Source organism: Mustela nivalis, assembly GCF_964662115.1.
Source record: "Mustela nivalis genome assembly, chromosome: 1".
Taxonomy (NCBI): Eukaryota; Metazoa; Chordata; class Mammalia; order Carnivora; family Mustelidae; genus Mustela; species Mustela nivalis.
Genome location: NC_139020.1, coordinates 200,115,180 through 200,133,637, shown reverse-complemented (window position 1 = coordinate 200,133,637; position 18,458 = coordinate 200,115,180). Strand labels below are relative to the sequence as shown.

Here is an 18,458-nt window from a genome sequence, read left to right as displayed (position 1 = left end):
TTGTAGTCTTTGAACGGTGGCTTGGCGTCCCAATCCTGACTTGGTCTCATACACTGAAGCTTCCCATGGGGCCAGGTCATGGGATGAGCAAAGCATCCCCCTCCTCCCCCTACACCCCAGTTCTGGTGCACAAGGACTTTTATCACGTGCTGGGCTTGTCCTCTTCCTTCTACACTCTGGTCGAGGGGCTCTACACAATTTTGAAAAAAGGGAGACAAGATGGCCCCGGTCTTACACATTTTAGATGCTCGGAAGGAATCTCCTTCCTCGGCAACTCGTTTACGGCGCATGATCCATGAATACCAGGCTGTAGAGTGTGGGTGTGGTCACATCCAAGCTCCCAGGGTGCTCCCGCCGGGCGGTCTCATTCTCTCCCACCCACCCTCCACACCCGGTTGCAGGTCAGGTCAGTGCCTGCGCCCTCCTGGGACTGGGAGTGTTTCTCTCATCCTTTCTATTTTCTTGTGCAGATGCCCCCCTAGCTAAGGTCCCCTTCAATGTCTTCCTTTGGCTTTTTCTATTCTAAAAACCTACAAAAGACATGGAACTGTGTCTCTCCATGAGTTCCCTCCACGCTTGACATTCTTACTTGTCTCGATCCTGGGACCGCAGGCTAAGCAAGAAATCTCTGTGGGCAGATGGAGGCACACCGGCTAGATTTCCCCTTGAGAACGAGCTCCGAGATCGAGCGTCACCTGCTCCACCGACAGAGCCAGCCAGGCGCCCCCGCAAGGCCCTTTTCTGATCTTATGTGGTCTCCACAGCATCCTTAGGAAGTAGCTACTCTTACATCTCCCACTTAACAGGCGGAGAAACTGAGGAGAGAGCGACTCCCTCCCTTGCCTGAAGCCATAGTTAGGAGGTCATGGAGGCTGGAATGCCTTCATGGTTTCCTGGTACTGGAATCTGACCTCTAGGTGCTCTGTTATGCTGTCTCCCTCACTGGAGGCCAGGCACTTCCGACCCAGGGGTTAGGTCACACGTTGGAATCCAGGCGTGGCTTTCTTTTTCTTTTCTTTCTTTCTTTCTTTTTTTTTTTTTTTTAAAGATTTTTATTTATTTATTTGATAGACAGAGAGAGATCACAAGTAGGCAGAGAGGCAGGCAGAGAGAGAGGGGGAAGCAGGCTCCCCGCCGAGCAGAGAGCCCGATGTGGGGCTCGATCCCAGGACCCTGAGATCATGACCTGAGCCGAAGGCAGAGGCTTAAACCCCTAAGCCACCCAGGCGCCCCTCCAGGCGTGGCTTTCTTGCCGCAGAGACCCTGAGTCAGGAGTGCGGGATGACTGTGGCCCTGGGCAGGGGAGCAAGAGCCCTGCCCAGGCTTCCATTTTATCCTGGGCCCTCCACTCCTGGCTTCATGCGGTCACTCTTACTGTTGAGTTGTTGCCCCTCTGGGTGACTGTAGAGAAACATTAATTTAACAACGTTGTGATGACTCGAGCTCATAGGAACTGGGCATTTGGTTGGTCACTGCGGAAACTGAGACAGCCATGAGCTGATGTGAATTTGTTTTCAAATTTTAAAGATTCTATTTATTTATTTGTCCGAGAGCACAAGTGGCGGGAGAGGCAGGCAGAGGGAGAGGGAGAAGCAGGCTCCCTGCGGAGCAAGGAGCCCAATGCAGGACTCGATCCCAGGACGCTGGGATCATGACTGGAGCCGAAGGCAGATGCCTTCATGTAATAAAATAAATAAAACAGGGGTACCTGGGTGACTCATTTGGTTAAGCTACTGCCTTTGGCTCCGGTCAGGATCCTGCAGTCCTGGGATCGAGTCCCGCATCGGGCTCCCTGCTTGACAGGGAGTCTGCTTCTCCCGCTGACCTTTCTCCACTTATGCTCCCTCTCATTCTCTCTCTCTCAAATAAATACATAAAATATTAAAAAAATAAAATAATAATAAAAATAACTCTATGGTATAGAAGATCTACCTTGGCACCACTCCCCCCCACCAAAGCCTGGACAGATCCCCCATCCTCATTTCCAGGGGGAGCCACTGTGAAGTTTCCAGTGTCTCCTTCCAGAAACATGGACAACACCATCCCCTGTGTCGTCTTCCGGGGTGCGGGCATGCGCTCCTTCCAGCCACCGCCTGCGTGACATCATCTTCCTTGCTGTTGCTGTCATAGACGATGCATCTATGGGAAGTCCCATGCGTGGCATGGTGTACATAGTTTGGGGTGCCTGGAGGAGAAAGCAAGTGTTTTCCTGAGGTTGGTGGGACCGGGACGAAGGGAAGGTACAAGAAGGACAGATATCCAGGCTCCGAGGTGGTCTCTGTCCCCTGTGGTCCCCGCACCACCTTGCCATGCTCCCGCTGAGAGCAGTCTCTCTACCCATGCCTCAAATCTGGGCTGGCCTCACTGCTTGCTCTGGTCTCCAGCGTACGGTCGGAAGGGACAGTTCTGAGAGACCGTGAGGCTGTGCATGTGCCTTGACTGTTCTGGAAACCTGCCCAGTCCTCACCTGAACCAGCCTGGCCATCCTGCTGGGGGTGGGGGAGACCATGAGGAGCAGGCCACAGTCCCCTGGCCAAGGCCACCGTAGACCAGCCGGCGTCCCCCTCGCCCCTCCTGCACCCACCCCCTTACAGATGCGAGAGGGAGCCCAGTCGCCACCCGACGATAGCCAGCCGACTGCTAGACAGGGAGAGCTCGGATGATGGGCTGCTGACCTCAGCAATCGGCACGCGTCAGTCCCCAAGAACGCCTGCGTCCACCTGCAGGTCTGGGAAGCTGAATAAGGGCTTCGGGTCTAGGCCACTGGTTTTGAGGTTGCTGCTATGCGGAATCATTGTGAGAGTAAATAACCCATCCACCCTTTGTGTGGAGGGTGGCGCCCAGTGACGGTGTGAAGGTCAAGGACTGCTACAGCAAACCCTGCTTTAGGGAAGAGGTCTTTTTTCTTTTTTCTTTCTTTTTTTTTTTTTTTTTTTAAATCACTGGATAATCTGCATTCTGGTAAAATGAAATGGTTTTAGAGAAAACTGCTCCCATCGTCATCTCAGCACAGTGCAGCGGCTGTGACAAGCTCTATAAACGGTTCAGCCTTCCCAGCCACCCCCCCCCTCCAGGTCTCGGGGTGATGTAGGGCCAGAGCCTGCGAGATTGACTGTATTTCCTACTGACGGTTACTAACAACCCAGGGCTATGATGAGCTGATTTGCTTCTTTTTTTCTTTTTTTCCACAAAGACCTGCCAGTTCCTTAACCTTTTTTTTTTTTTTTTAAAGATTTTATTTGTTTATCAGAGAGAGAGAAGGGGAGAGAGCAAGCACAGGCAGACAGAGAGGCAGGCAGAGACAGAGGGAGAAGCAGGCTCCCTGCCGAGCAAGGAGCCCGATGTGAAACTCGATCCTAGGACGCTGGGATCATGACCTGAGCCGAAGGCAGCTGCTTAACCAACTGAGCCACCCAGGCGTCCCGCCTTAATCTTTTTTATACCCCTCTCATGTACTCCTTGGGCATCTGATAAAGCCGACTGCCCCCTTCTCAGAATGTTGTAAAATGAATAAAATAAAACATATAGGATTACAAAGAAAATGTCAGTTGAGGTACAATTCTCTAAAAATTAGAACAGGTGTATGAGTAACATACATGCCTTTTTTAAAAATTAAAAAAAAAAATTTTATTTTTAATTAAAAAAATTTTTTTTAATTTAAATTTATTTGACAGACAGAGATCACAGGTAGACAGAGATCACAGGTAGGCAGAGAGGCAGGCAGAGAGAGAGGAAGAAGTAGGCTCCTGCCGAGCAGAGAGCCTGATGCAGGGCTCAATCCCAGGACCCTGGGATCATGACTCAAGCCGAAGGCAGAGGCTCTAACCCACTGAGCCACCCAGGGGCCGCGTACATGCCTTTGATTATTGATGCATCACTTAGGCTCTATGAGCAGGTCTAATGGCACCCTTCGTTTCGGAGTGGCGATGACATTTTGAGAGTCATCGCTCTCGTTAGGTAGGAAAATATCTGTCCATTTCACTGGTGACAAAATCTCAGGTCTTGCTGACATATACTAGGGCGACATGGTCTTTGTATTCATGATGGAGGGAAGAGCTATATTTTAGTTCTAAGTTGGGGGACAGTGAGCATTCCCTCACCCCATCCACGTTCACGGGCCTTCTGAATTCTGGGGATGGGCCCGGTGCGGAGCCCAGGTTTGGCCTGATCTCCTCCAAAGTGCATCCATCAGTACCGAACTCCTATTTCTTCCTGTAATCCTTGCATTTTGGGCAGGAGGGGGACCACTTTGGATTTGGGGAAGGGAATGTTTTTCCGTTTAGAAATGATCTGCCGGTTAGCACTATGTCCTTGGAGACAGACGCCAGCCATGAGTGAAATCATGGTCACGAGAGCTCAGCACAGTTTTCTTTCACGTATTGGTGGAGAAGCAGCTTCTTCTCCAAGAACGAAATCTCCACCTCTGCCTCCTCCACTCCCCGCCCCCCCCCCCGCAGTGCTTGGCCCAGTGGGCGGAGGGAGAAGTCCTGGTTCCGTGATTTAAGGGTCCCTGGTGGAATCAAATCTGGGGACGGATCCAGGAGCTTGGTTTACCCCTTTCCTCAAGGTCTAACCAGAGCGGTGACACGGCAGCGACCCTCAAGGACCTGCTCAGTGACTTGTGAGGGAAGCAGCCTGATGAACCGGACTTGAGATGGGTGTGAACGTGTGATCTTCTCTCTGAGAACACCCCGCAGTTCTGGGGGGTGGGGGGCTTCCCAGCTTGTGGAGAAGGGCCTTCTCTACAAAGACCTCTGGCCCCCTCACATGGACGCGTCTCTTACGCAGAGGCCTCATGGTGGTGGCGGGGGTGGGGGGGCGGGTGGTGGGGATAGCGGCGGCTGCCCTGCCTCAGGACCTCTCTGTGAGAACATGGGAAGTCCTGAGGCCAATCCCGAGCCAGAGGTACAGGCCCGACGACCTTTGCCATGTCTGCAGCCACCGCCTTCTGTGTTTGGTAAACCGTCCAGCTTTTGCTTCCACTAAAATACTGTTTCACTGGATGTCCTGTTTGGCTTTGGCCACATGGATGCTGCTGTTTTCCACATGGTGCCATTCCTCGGATGAGAAAAGGGACTTCTGCTAACCCAGACTCCTGCCCGGCCCTCCCTGAGGCCTCCGGGAAGGCCCCTCCCACGCATCCTTCTTTTCGCCCCGCCTCTTTGCTCTCCTAGCCTCTGCCCCCCGCACCCCTCCCTCACCCCTTCCTTCCTCCTGGGGGGGGAGACAGTGCCTGCCTCACTGACCTGGCCCATGGCCATTCCCGCCTCCCCGGGAAGGTTCCTTCTCTCCTCCAGGCTCACTCAAAGACCTCCTTGACAGCAGAAAGCTGGGGACGCCCCCTTCCAAGCCCCCCCACCCCCGCGACCTGACATCACCTTCTCTTTGATGATTCTAGGGAGCCCCGGTCCCCAAACCAAACCTGGTCTGGCACTGAGGCCTTCCTTTCAGTGAGGACACTCACACGTGTCAGGTGGGCCGATGCCTGACTCCCTTTGCTTGTTTTTGAGCTAAGAGGACAGTCGATTCCAGGTTTCAGGTGGGGCAGCCGTGTCACAGCCAACCGCAGTCAGTCTGTGCCAGGATGTAGGAGAAAGTCACAGCAGGCCCCCTTCTTCCCCCGAAGCGTGTGAGGACAGGGGAGGGGCGGGGGAAGGACCTCAAAGGCCCGAGGTTGGCGATCGCACTCGTGCTCAGCTTCACCATCCTCCAGAAACCACCGGTGTGGGAAACGTAGAAGGCTGACCTTTCTGTCAACCCTAACCCACTTTGAATGGCTTTCATAATAGCTGTGCTCACCCCGTGGTTTCTGATGGCTTTGGCTTCAACTGCTCTCTCAAAAGAAAAGTCCATTTGCTCATCTTGGGTGACAGGTTTCACCCATCTCTTTGCTTTTCAGAGGTGTGTGGGTGGCAAGCTCCTCTCACCAGATTTTTCCCACGCATCTTCAAACCGAAAGGGCTGACCTGCTGAGAGTTTCCTTTTGGGTCCCCTGGGGAACCTCTACAGCCTTCAGCCCCGCTGGGCAGCACGGCCAGGAGGCGCAGGCGGCGCGTCCCAGGGCCACAGAGCCTGCAGACACTGGGCTGGGCCCGGATTCTTGGCATTGAGTGTGGGTTCTGGAGAGCCTGGGGCAGACTTTGGTCATCTCTGGTCACTCCGTGGTTTGGTCACAGGTGGGGTGGGGTGCAGTGGGGGCTGTGATACGGAGGCCCCCAGGTCCCAGCCCGCAGTGCAGCACACTCAGCCATGCGGGTCTCTGTTGGTTCCTGTTCCGGCCTCCAGCCTGCGTGGCCACCAGTCTCTGGCAGGACCGTTCTGCTACTAAGGAGCTCCCGTTGCTTTGTCCCGGGCCCTGGATAATCCAGTCTTCCATTACCTCAACTGGCTCACTAGACAGGAAGAGGCTCAACTTGAGGGCATCATTAGTATATGAAGAGGGTACGGGGTAGGGGGAGGGGCAGGATCGAGAGACCTCTCCCCTGCATCTTCCCCGCACCTCCCCCTGCAGGCTTGCCCTTTGCCCTTCTCTGCCATGTGAGTTTTGGGAACTTCTGTGCCTGGCCGAATTGGCCAATGGGACGACTGCCAGCCTTATAGCTGACCCAGCCTGGGGACCGACCAGTATCCTCGCTGAGCACTGTTGAGCGCATCTGTGTCTGGTGTGGCGCTCCATGCGGTGGGGGTGAGGGAAGAGAGGAGGATGAAGAAGGAAACACCGTCCTTCCCTTCTTTTTTTTTTTTTTTTAAAGATTTTATTTATTTATTTGACAGAGAGAAATCACAAGTAGATGGAGAGGCAGGCAGAGAGAGAGAGAGGGAAGCAGGCTCCCTGCCGAGCAGAGAGCCCGATGCGGGACTCGATCCCAGGACCCCGAGATCATGACCTGAGCTGAAGGCAGCGGCTTAACCCACTGAGCCACCCAGGTGCCCCCCGTCCTTCCCTTCTTCCTGCCTGATTCAAGGAGAGGCCGCACGAGAATCTGGGCACAGGGAGACGGAGGGAGGAGGAAGGGAGATGCAGGGAAAGGGGCCTGGGGGGGCTCTGTGGGGCTCGAGGCACTCGAGCGAAGGAGTCCCTGTCATCCCTGGATGCGGGGTGTAGGGCGAGTGTGGATGGACCGTCTAGGCCGAGTTCAGCTGACTGGTCCAGGAGTGACTGCGTCCTGCGCCTCTGGGTCTGTGTCTGGTCTCTGCTGACCCAGCCCGAGTAACTAAGTTGCAGTGGGAATGTGACTCCTTCCTCGGCTGGCTGCCTGGGCCCGGTGGTCTTGCTGAGCCTTGTACCACAGATCGACTGAGGGTGGTTTGAGGAAGTCCATGACCTTCCCCCTGACCTCACTGTTCTGGGAAGTCAGCAGTGTGCTCTTTGCTCACGGCGCTCTGTGAGCAGCCCAGGAGAGCCAGGCAGCTCAGGTGGCGGAGGGCAGTAGGTTGATGATAATACCTTGGTTCTAGTGGGTCTGAACACTGACCTCGGGGTAGACAGGGAAGGATCCAGATCCCGGGCCACATGGTCACCTCTGAGTATCTGCTGGCTTGAGCCCTTCCAAGTAGCCAGAGTACAAGCCGATACTCTGGCAGGGCAACTCAACTCCGAGTCTGGCCTAGGTAAAAAAAAAAAATTTTAACAAAGAGATTCTATTTATTTGATAGAGGGTGGGGAGCAGGGAGGGAGAGAGAGAGGGAGAGAATGAGCAGGGGGTGAGGCAGGCAGAGGCAGAGGGAGAAGCAGGTTTCCGCTCAGTGATGTGGGATTCGATCCCAGGACCCCAGGGTCATGACCTGAGCCGAAGGCAGACACTTAACGACTGAGCCCCTCCCCCGCCAGGCCTGAGTGACTCGATCAATGGGCCTTCTGTCCCGGTGGAATTAAAGACAAGGCTACTCCCAATGTCAGAGTGTTTGCTTTATTTAAATCCTGAGGTTAAAAATAAAACTGTTCCAAACGGTGCAGCAGATGCTTTTAGAAAGGAGTATGTCTTGGGATACAAAAGTTTCTCACCCCCACTGCGCAGGTGGGTGTTGGTATTTGATGTGCTTCTGGGTAATTCTTTGGCAGGTAAGAATGCAACAGGTCCCCAGACCCACTATCCCCTAAGGCCTTGAGAACTGAGGATTCATCAGTGAAAGCGGGATTCGGATTCGGAGGCCGCCCAAGGGAGGTGTGGATGTTGCTCAGCGGCGTCCCCCAGAGGCAGGAGCATCTCTGGAGAAGATTCACCATGAGGTTCTAACGAAGCCTGTTCATCGGCCATGTCTCCTGAAAGCTAAACTATTGTTTTAAAAAAGCGATTAGGAGGGAAAAGGCATGATTAATTCAGTCTTTCCTGTCTCCTAGGAAGAATCACAATGCAATGAAAAAAAAAAAAACAAAACCCTCCAGGTTTCCACTAAGAAATGTCTTTTGCTAAGTGTTTTGTAAACATGACTGACTGGCTCACTAGTCTCGGCAAGGCGACCCCTGGTTCTCTGAATCGCGGACGCGTCTCTGCTTTCCTTTCAACCCCGGAGCCAGGGGTAGGGATCTCACTTGTAGTTATGAAGGTGGACTTTAAAAAATGAAACTCCCCCCAAAACTTATAAATCAGCAGACATCTATCTAACCAGTATCCCGTAAAGCACTCTGAGACGTCACCCCCGCCCCCATCGGGATTTCCTTCCATTTGAGTCTAGAATGGCTTACCCACCCAGAGAGGGGAGAACTGAAGACTTTCAGAAAAACCTTCCCCTTGATTTTTTTAGTTACATTATGTGGCTTTTCCTTTTCTACTTTTCAAACCCTGGAGGGTTTTTTGGTTCTAGATTCCTTCTTGGTTTAGTTGACCTGGAGTACAGTGGGCTCCGGCCACGTTCTCAGGCAAGGTTGGTTAGTGGCCCCTGAGGCAGAGGTGAACAAGACAGTGGGATCAGTGCTGTAAAGCGAGCAGCTGTTATTCAGAGAGCTGGGCCAGCGGGGGCTGCCAGCGTTTTGCTTTGTTGTTTTGTTTTGTGTTGTATAGTTATCTGGGGTTCCATTGATGATTTCTAGTATAATTCCGTCTACTGGCTGGGGCTAATAGTTAATAGTTGACTAATAGTTAATAGTTAACTAAGAGTTAATAGTTGATCTTCATTGTCATCTGCACTTTTTTACATAAGTATCCCAACCCCAAAAAACCTCAGTGGAGCCGGGAAACTGTTTAAGATAAAAATAAAGCTATTCGTAGGAATCACGCTGAAATAGGCCACCACATTCTCTAGTCGCATAATGCATAGTAAACCTGAGCTCGCATGGCAAAGTACCGAGGGGAAAAAAGAGTCTGTTCAGCACGAAAATAAATAGGCTGCGGAGTCAGAACGTGACTGCTGGGGGAGCAGGCAGTCCTCTGAACGACTGTAGTCAACGTTCCAGGGGGTACACACCACGAGGGGCCCCTGCTCTTCAGGAGGAGTGGCTCTGGGCCGGCTTCGCAAGAGCTGAGTGGTTTTTAAGCTGTAGTTGGTCCCCTGCTGGGCTGAGTGACAGAGGTTCACCGGGGGGCTTGGATGGAATGTTCCAGGCCTTTCGCAGGAAACTCAGGAGCAGTTAGCTGCACAGGATGGTGGGGACACCATCAGCTGGCCGGTCTCCACGGCATCCTGGGAAAGCATTCAAAACAAGACCCCAGACTGCTCTGGGTTCTCTTCTGCTAGTTTCCTTCTTGTGGTAAACCATGCATCCTGATTACCCTTCCTAGAGGAGAGGGTGGGCTCCAAGGCGGGATAACTGCTCTGGAACAATCCTCAGACCATGTGGCACACCTGTGAGGACAAGCATGAGGCCAGGGAGTCTCTGGGAGCCTGGCTGCTTACTGCCTTGCTGCTGAGCACAGTCAAGGCCTTGGCCACTGGGAGATGCAAGGACCCTGGTGGTTTTCTGCCAGAGGTGGCTGGTTGCGCTAAGGAAAGAGCGTGAGAGGTTTGGCTTCTCTCAGCGTTGATCTCACCGGAAGGTTCTGTTCACGACCCCCTCCTCCGCTCTGCCTAAGCTGACTGCAAGTGGCCAAGCCCCCTATCTGAGGGGAAGCTCTGAGCCCATCATGGAGGTTACTTCCCCCCACCCCTGCCCCACGAGTTGCCTCTGCTGGGTGGTGGCTGCGGCATCTGTGCCTGACCCGGTCTGGGGGCCCTGACCTGTACTGGAGCTCTCAACATCAGTCCGACCAGGACTGTGGGGGGCAGAATGAAGCTTCCATGTGGTATGACTTGACTGGTCACCAGAGACCAGCTGGGGGATGGGCTCAGATCCCAAGACACCCTGCCCGGCGCGCTCCCTCCTCCCTGGCTGAAGTGGGCCCCGTCATCCAATGACCTGCTCACCTGTGAAGCGTCCGAGGCTTCAGGCTCCGGCCCCAAGAGGCCATGGAGGGTGAGCTCCCTACGGCGGGAGGAGAGAAGGGCCACAGACAACAGGAAGTGGGCAAACGGGGTGCTGGGGAAGACGGGTGGGGAGTGGGGACCAAGCAGTGAACTCCAAGCAGATCCATGTACTCGAGTTACCAAAGACTTCTGCTGAGAAGGCCCGGATGTCTGGAAGTGGTTCTTACCCTGATTATGATCATTAGTAAACATGTCTGCGGACGAGGCAGCAGCTCTTATATGACAAACAGAGACAGCCCAGGAGCTCAGTAGCGAGTCCTAAGGGCCACACTCAGGGCTGCTTTGTGGTCACGGTGTCGCCCGTCTGCGCAGACAGCCACTGCAGGACGTGTCCTCTGTGTGGTGGCTTCGGTTTCCCCAAGCATCTTTGGTTCTGATTTCTAGGCCGATGTTTTCAACTACTGAGGGGCCTGCCCGAGAGAAGGGCTTTGTGTGAGGACAAGACATCCCAGACAGAAGGGCCGGGAAGAAAGAGGCCCCTCCGGAGTTGCTGTGCTTTGGAGTAACCCTAAATTTAGTGTGGCAGGAGGGGACAGCGCCTGACGGAAGAGGCTGGTGGGGGCTTTGGGAGAGCCCCTCCCCCCACCTCAGGCGCCCTGACTCTCCTGACGGCCCTGTGGCCTCCTCTGCGGGGGAAGAGGGCCTCGCAGCCTGAGGACTCCCAGGGTCTGGCCAGGACATCCCGGCTCGTGGTCACCCAGGGTCCCTGAGCCCCCGCTGGGCAGAGAGCGCGGCATTTCTCTCCACGGGCAGAAGCTGGGATCACTGACGCCGGCCTGTGCAATTCTCCATGGGAGGCCGGGAACCAGCATGGCTCCGGGAGAGGCTGAAGGTTCCTGAGTGTTTAAACCTTTGGCAGAGTGTCCCTTTGGGTGTGAGGACAGTTGGGAAACGTTGCTTGAGCCCTTAAAAGCCATGGGGGCTAAGAGTGATGGTGCACAGTGCCGAGTACACGCGCTCCAGACGGCGTAGTGCTGAGGGGCGGCCGGAGGCCTGTCTCCCAGAGTCACACATGGGTCACATACGGAGCTGATGCTTTTTTTTTTTTTTTTTTAGTGCTTTATGTGACAGGTGAGCAAGAGTAGTGTTTCCTGTGGATAAAGTGAAACTATCAGAATCTAGAATCCAGGTGCTTGAGGCTACAGGAAGTCACTTCCATCGTAGATCACAGGCCTGTCAACCGTCAAGTGATAAAACACTTTCTTGGAGACAAACCTGAGGAAACAGAAGTGGAAAAGGAGTGTGTCACTGGGAGTGCCGAAAGCTGGGGGGCAGCGGTGGCTGCTGGGGCCTGGCTGGGCGTGTGTGGGGGCTGCGTGCCTGTGGGCTGGTCGGGGAGCCTTTTGGGGGAGCAGAGGCCTGGGCCCCTTGCCCCATCTCCTGTCTGTCCAGCAGAGCTCTCCCCAGGCCTAGGTCTGGGGAACCTTCCCTGGGGTTTGGTACACAAACACACGAACACCTACTCTGAAGCTGTGGGGGGACCTGGGGGCTGCGGGGGAGTGGCGCAGGGAGTGGACTCTGTGTCGAGGTTTCTGGAGGAGGCAAGTATGGATCTCAGCCCCGCTGGGCACCAAAATCCATCTTGCCATCCATGGTTTAGAAATCCCCAGCACGGAGTAAGGTCGGGGTGGGTCACAGCACCATGGCTGCCTCTGGTGGGAACCAGGAGCCCGCCTGGGGCATGGGATGGCGTTCTGCCCTGAATGCGCCTCCCCTCGGCCTCTCCGACAGCCCGCCGGGAATCTCGGTGATGCGGTGACAGTGCTCACTGCCTTTGCAGAGACAGGGCTCTGGGGCCTTTGGAGCTCTGAGGGCAGCTCTCTGGATACCCTGGGCCTGTGCCCCATGAGTCCAGCAAATTCAAGGTATGTTTGTGCTCATGGGGATGTGCAGGGGAGGAGTGGGAGAGGGGGAAAGTGGGAAGCTCCTTCTCTCAGCCCCTCCTTTGGCAGATGGCCTTGGCCATAATCCCTAGGTGTTCAAGGCCGGGCGGTGCTGAGGGGGGTGGCACAGCTTTCCCCTAGAGTACCCCGGCCAGTTACTCCGCCTACAGCCAAGTGCCCCACGTGGGGGGATGTGGGCGCTAGCTCAGGGCCCCACACAGGGAGGGATGTGGCTGGGTGCTGGTCAGGCAGGGCTCCTAAAAAAGGCGGCCCCGACAAAGGGCTTATGCTGAAGCCAGAAGACTTGGGTGGGTCTTCACCCAAGGGATGGGTCCCTGCAACCTTAACCGCCCCGTCTCATGTCTCCATGGAGTGGGGGCCCAGGCTCCTGGCAGATCTCAACCAACAGGTTCCTCTCCCCAGCTTCCTTCCTCGGCGCCCCTCTAGCCTGTCTGTCTTCATTCCCAACTTCCTGCCCCCCAGGCCTTCACTCCTGGACCTGGATCTGGGGCTTCGATGCAGCGCTTCCCCAAGACCGTGCACCATGCTCCCGCTGCCACGACAAGAAGGCCTAGGGCCTCCCCCACACGGCTCTAGTCCTGGCCTTCATTTCTTGCTTGTTTGCCCACTCACCCACGCACCCATCCACTCACCTACCCTTCCTTCCCTCCTTCCTTCCCCTACCCTACCTACCCTACCCTACCCTAGCCTTCTCTTCCTTCTTTCCTTCCACGTTTCTACGGAGCCCCTCCTTTGGGCTGGGCAGTCGGAGCCCGGACATCCGAGAGAGGCAGGAGGGCATAGTGGTTAAATCCAGAGCCTGGAGGCAGGCCCTCTGGGTTCCAACCTGGCTCTACCACCACCAGCTGTGTGACCTGGGAGGTGTTAGCCCCTGGTCCTCAGTCCCTTGGCGGCACCATGAAGGGAACAGTAGTTCCTATCACCTGGATGTGCCGTGGGGCTTAAGTGAGTTAGTAAGAGTGGAGGGTCGGGGACTCACGTGACATGTGCTAAGACTCTGTAAGTACTAGCCTGTGTCTCAATAAATCGGTAGCAGACACTAGACCACCACAGTATAGGGCTCTAAAAAAAGAGAAGCTATTAATAATAAATTACTGATAGTTAAATAGTCTCTTCTAAACGTCCACCCCAGGTCTCGCAGCCAGGTGGCAGGTGAACTCTTCCGGATGCTTACGAGGGAGATGGCCCTACCTGGAAAAGGTGTTGTCGAAGATGAGCATGTAGATGCCCGGCGTGCGGACCTTGAGCTGGCCCTGGATGCTCTCCTTGTGGGAGCTGCACCGGGTCGTGGGGATAAGGACCTGGGAGGGAGAGCACATCAGAACAAGTGTCACAGAAGCTGAGAAGGCCTGTGGGTCCTCTGGGCAGACCCTTTATTTTGGGGACAGAACTAGGCCCAGGGAGGGTCGAGTTCCTGTCTGACATCGCAGCTGAGCAAGGTTGGGGCAGGGATCAGTCCCAGGACTGGGGTTGGGGATATGCCTGGATCAGTCCTAGGAATAGGAGGTACATCGGGGATCAGTCCCAGGGGTGGGGGGGTATGCTGGGATCAGCCCAGGAGTAGGAGTGGTACCTCGGATCAGCTCCAAGACGGGGGGGATCTTCTACATTCCCTGCATTTGCTGATGACCTGGGGTAAGGGAGGAGGCTGTGGGCCTCACTCAGAATCATGAACCCCTCAGCGCCCCAAGAGGAGTGGTCCCCAGCCTCCTCTGACCACAGCCCATGCCAGAATGTTCCACCACCTGGAGGAGCAGGCCTTTTTTGGCTTCAGGAAGCCGGGGTGTATTTGAGGTGAAATCTATCTGTCTGGCTCCTGCTGGGCCTTGTGCTGCCCGGGGTAAGGGGTGTTTCACAGGACAGGCAGAACCCCTGCCCACTCCCGTCTCTTCACAAGCGTTTTGTGAAGCCACTGAGCCCTGCCTGCTCTGGCCTAAACAGACCCGGCCCCACCTGTGGCTTCTCACTTGGCCCCAGCAGGCTGCCTCTCCTGCCGCCCCCCTGCAGGTCCATGGGCCCCACGGCCCTCTCATCTTTCCAGGCATCAGCCTCAGCCTCCTATTTACCCTCTGCCTTCCCCAAGAATGAGAGATTAGTTCCAGGAAATAGCTGTTTTCTCAGGACATGTTCTAAGGACCTCACTGTTGGGAGGCAAAGCCGAGCGCAGGGTGAGTGCTGGACGGGGCCGGGTGTGTGTGTGTGTGTGTGTGTGTGTGAGTGTGTGTGTGTGTGTGAGTGTGGGGGGGGGTCTGTCCTCTGGATGGCCAGTCTTTCTCACGAGGGTAACGTCTGCTACCTGCTGACCAGCTAAGACACTGTATAAAACTAAAGGTATGGCCGGGTGCCTGGCTGACAGGAAATGAGGAAATGGGAAATAAGACAGAGCCAACTGAAACTCAGAAGCATTTTAGAAGTGATCAATACCCCAGTGGGTCTGGTCTCAGAAAGCATCCTTCAGCCGCCCACGTAGGCTGACTACACGTGAGAGGTCACACAGACAGAGGCTTTGCAGACCACGGCTAACACCGAGCAACTTGGGAGCTCCTTGCATGGTGGGCTGCCCCAAAAGTGAGCATTTTTATTCTTTACGAAATTAAGTGCTGCCCCCTCCTCAGAAACACAGCTTTGTGAAATTCCATTACCTATTCCCTTTAAACATTTTTTTACCCTGAACAAAATGACTGAATCCAAAATGCTACTAACGATGTGATGGCTTTTTCAACTTACGCTTGAATACAGAGGCACGTTTCTGGAAACCCTACACGTTGGCCACAGGGTTCCTAACGTGAAGTTAAGTTTCCACAAAAGGTTCTGACCTCAAAGATCTTGTGGTTTAACAGAGAGAGCAGACGAAAAAAACCGTTCAGCTCTAACAGTGAGCGTGTTGTGGGGGCAGAACTCGGAGGGGAGCCCACCCCAGCCCTGGGGGAGGAGGGGAGAGAGGCGCAGGGTCAGGGCAGGGATCCTGGAGGAAGGCATGCTCAGCTTGGATGAGGTGGGTAGCTCGAGAGAGGCCTGGCTGTCCCAGGCAAAGGGAAAAACATCTTCAGAGACATCGGAGAAGACCTAAAATTTACTCTCCCAAGAGATAACCAAAAAGAGACAGAATGTACAAGACACTGGACATCAGGCAACAGAGGACAGTGATCTCTGAGGGAACAGCTGGGTCCCACACCTGCCTCGGCTCACCACTTCCCGATGAGAAGGGAGCAACCACCAGAGGAGACAAACAGAAAACAAACCGTAAGATGGCAGACTCAACCCTAACCAATCAATAAGCACATTAAATATAAACAGTCTCTAATCCCAAGTAAAAGGCAAAGGCGGTCAGGCTGACCCAACCCTCATCATGCCCATAAGCAGAGACAATTTAAATATAAAGACACAATAGGTTAAAAGTAAAAGCATGTTAAAAAGATGCACTGTGGTAGCACTAATCCAAAGAAAGCTGGATTGACTACTATCAGACAAAATAGATTTTATATCAAGGGATGTGGCCAGGGGTAACTTCATGACAAAGGTGTGCATGCATCAGGAAGATGGACCAACCCTTCACACTGATGCCCCTAATGAAAGCTTCAAAAACATGAAGCCAAAAGAGGTAGGATTCCAAGGAGAAATAGATAAATTTACAATGACCAGTTGTATATTTCAATGCCCCTCAATAATTGATGGAATGACAGATAGGAACTCAGTAAGAAGATGGAAGCTTCGGAGAACAGTATAGTATCAACTAATTCAGCCCAAGTGGCATTTATGGAACATGCCACCTGACTGTGGCAGGACACACCTGCTTTTCGAGTGCGCTGGGAACACCCAGTAGGCCATCTTCTAGGCCACCAAAAAAAACCAAAAAACCAAAAAACCCCAACCAAACAAAAAAAAAACCAAAAACCCACCTCATAGTTAAAAGGATTCAAGTTCTATGGCCTGTTTTCTGATGACAATGGAGTTAAATTAGAAATAAACACATCTCTGGACCAAAAATATGTGTAAACTAACATACTCTTAAATAAAACATGGGTCAAAGAGAGAGCACACATCAAAAAGGAGATCCCACAGGCACAGGAGAGAGCATAAGCAGTGTGTTCCCGATACCACAGGACATTTGCACTGGCTGGGAGCTGGTGGTGGTGAGGGAGTTGGAAGGGCCAGAGACAAGCCTGGAGGGGAAAAAGATACCTGAGGATGCACTCTGGGTGGGATCTGGGGCTAGCCCCTTCTATGCTTGGTCTCATTACATTCTACTGATGTTCTGTTGTATTCTAATTCCACCTGGGGCTGAGAATTCTGGGAGGCTGCAAGGTTAGGTCTGCTTCCCGGGTCTGTAACCTAACAATGCTGAGCCTGGGCACTTCGGCAAGCACAGGTGGGGAGGAGCTGCTGGACAGGAAGTCTTGCTGTTTATACAGGGGCGTCTGGGCACCCCAGCCCTCAACCTTGGCATTTACTACCTTGACTGTAAAGCAACAACCGAGAGCTCGTTAGGCAGGTCACCTGAAGAGGGTATGTCTATGACAATGTGTTTCATTTCTTTAGAACATTCTAGACCATAAACTTTTCATTCATCTCAGTTCTGGTATTCTCACCATGGTCAAAATCTATGAGGTCATCTCTGGTGCCAAAGCTCACGCAGCCTAGGTGGTGGGGAGAAGATGGGGGGGTGTGTGTGTCTGGAATAAACCTGAGGCAGGTCCCCGCTGGTTGAGCTCTGGGAGTACCTCCCACCAGCCTCCGGGGCCTCCACGGCCGAGCCCTCATTCATGCCACGGGTCTGCAAGACAGCCCAAGCTGCTTTTATGGATACTTGGATGGGCTCCCGTGGGCCGGGGCTCTGGTGCAAAGCGAGGTTTCTATGCTGGACTGAAGAAGTGAGTCACAAAAGGCTACACAGACAAAGAGGGGGGTGGTTGCTGGGCGTTGGGGGCTGCAGAGTGACTGCTCGTGGGGATAGTTTCTTTGGGTGGGGGTGATGAAAATGATCTAAAATTAGAGTGGCGACAGTTACACAACGCTGTGAATACACCGTATGGCTTAAATGGGTCGATTATTTGGTATATAAATTCTATCTTTAAAAAGCTGTCTAAAAAAACCACAAAGTTAAGGTTCTTACTCCCGGTCCTGGTTCCTCCTCTGACTCTCTGTGGCCGCAGGTGGGCTGTTGAGTTTCTCTGGCCAAACATGGGTCCTCTGCCCAGAGAGAGGGCAGGGCCTGGGTCCTGTTCCCCACTCACTCCCCAGGCTTCAGGACAGGGTTGGCACACGCGTACCCTCAACTCCCGGATGGAACATCTCTTTAGTCAAGGGTCTTCCCAAATTCCCAGCTTCTAATCTCAGTGCCAAGGCAGGACCTTGACCGAGGATGCATTCCGGAGAGGAGGTGGCTCTGGGGGGCTGGGCAGTGTCTGCTGGGCGCTGTTGGGGACGGGCTGACCTCATCCGTGCGGCTCCCTCTACGCTCCTGGTTTGGCCCAAGGCCTCCTCCCCTGATGGCTGTTCCCCGGGTGCCTGGCCACCCTCAGCTCGACACTATCTGGAACCATGGTCGTTTGTTCACTGGGGGCGAGGCGAGGGCTCTTTCTTCAAGAGCAGAGTCGCGTTGTCCCTTCTCTTCCTAGCTCTGACAGGTGCCAACAGAGCCCGGGGTTGAGCAGAACTTGGCAGGTGACTCTGAGCAGAAGGCAAGCCCCCTGTGTCTACACCTCCACAATCACACCCTTGAGCGCTGTCACTTTCTCTGCACGTAAGCCTGTAAGACCCAGGCTGGTCAGGGGATCCTGGCGGAGTCCCCCAGACAGAGGCTGAGGACGTGGCTCTGGGAGCAGGTTCCTAGGCTGATGTCTACCCAAGGCTCCTCAGGCACGAGAAACAGCCACCCCATGGCTGGCTGAAGGCCGACGGCACCTGACCACCAGGCTCGCGTGCCCTGTCTATGGGCGCCTTCTGCCCCCTGGCGGCCACTCTGAGAAACACACTGGCCATCCAGACTCCCAGAGGCCATCTGAAGGCTGACGAGGAAGGCTCCTCCTCCAGGTCTCTGAGGCCCAAATCCTGGTAGGAACCACACGGATCTCCCAGGGCCATGAGTGACTGAGCAAGGGGAGAGGCCCAGGGCTCAGCCACATGTGGGCAGGTGGCATGACAAAGGCCCCC

The 18,458-nt window shown here is 54.3% G+C and overlaps 1 protein-coding gene across 4 annotated transcripts in view; it reads right to left on the bottom strand.

Annotated features, from left to right (window-relative positions):
* Positions 1–7,896: 7,896 nt before the first annotated feature.
* The window catches only part of FYCO1 (FYVE and coiled-coil domain autophagy adaptor 1), a 71,821-nt gene continuing 61,259 nt past the window's right edge, over positions 7,897–18,458 (bottom strand). For 3 of the 4 annotated variants that reach the window (XM_082727950.1, XM_082727951.1, XM_082727952.1), the window contains exons 17-18: positions 13,497–13,606; positions 7,897–11,616 (exon numbers count right to left, since the gene is read on the bottom strand). In XM_082727950.1, coding sequence (XP_082584076.1) covers positions 11,541–11,616; positions 13,497–13,606 — 186 coding nt within the window. In that variant the 3' untranslated portion in view covers positions 7,897–11,540. The remainder of the gene's footprint in view (positions 11,617–13,496; positions 13,607–18,458) is intronic. The other variant, XR_014310977.1, reaches the window with a different exon arrangement.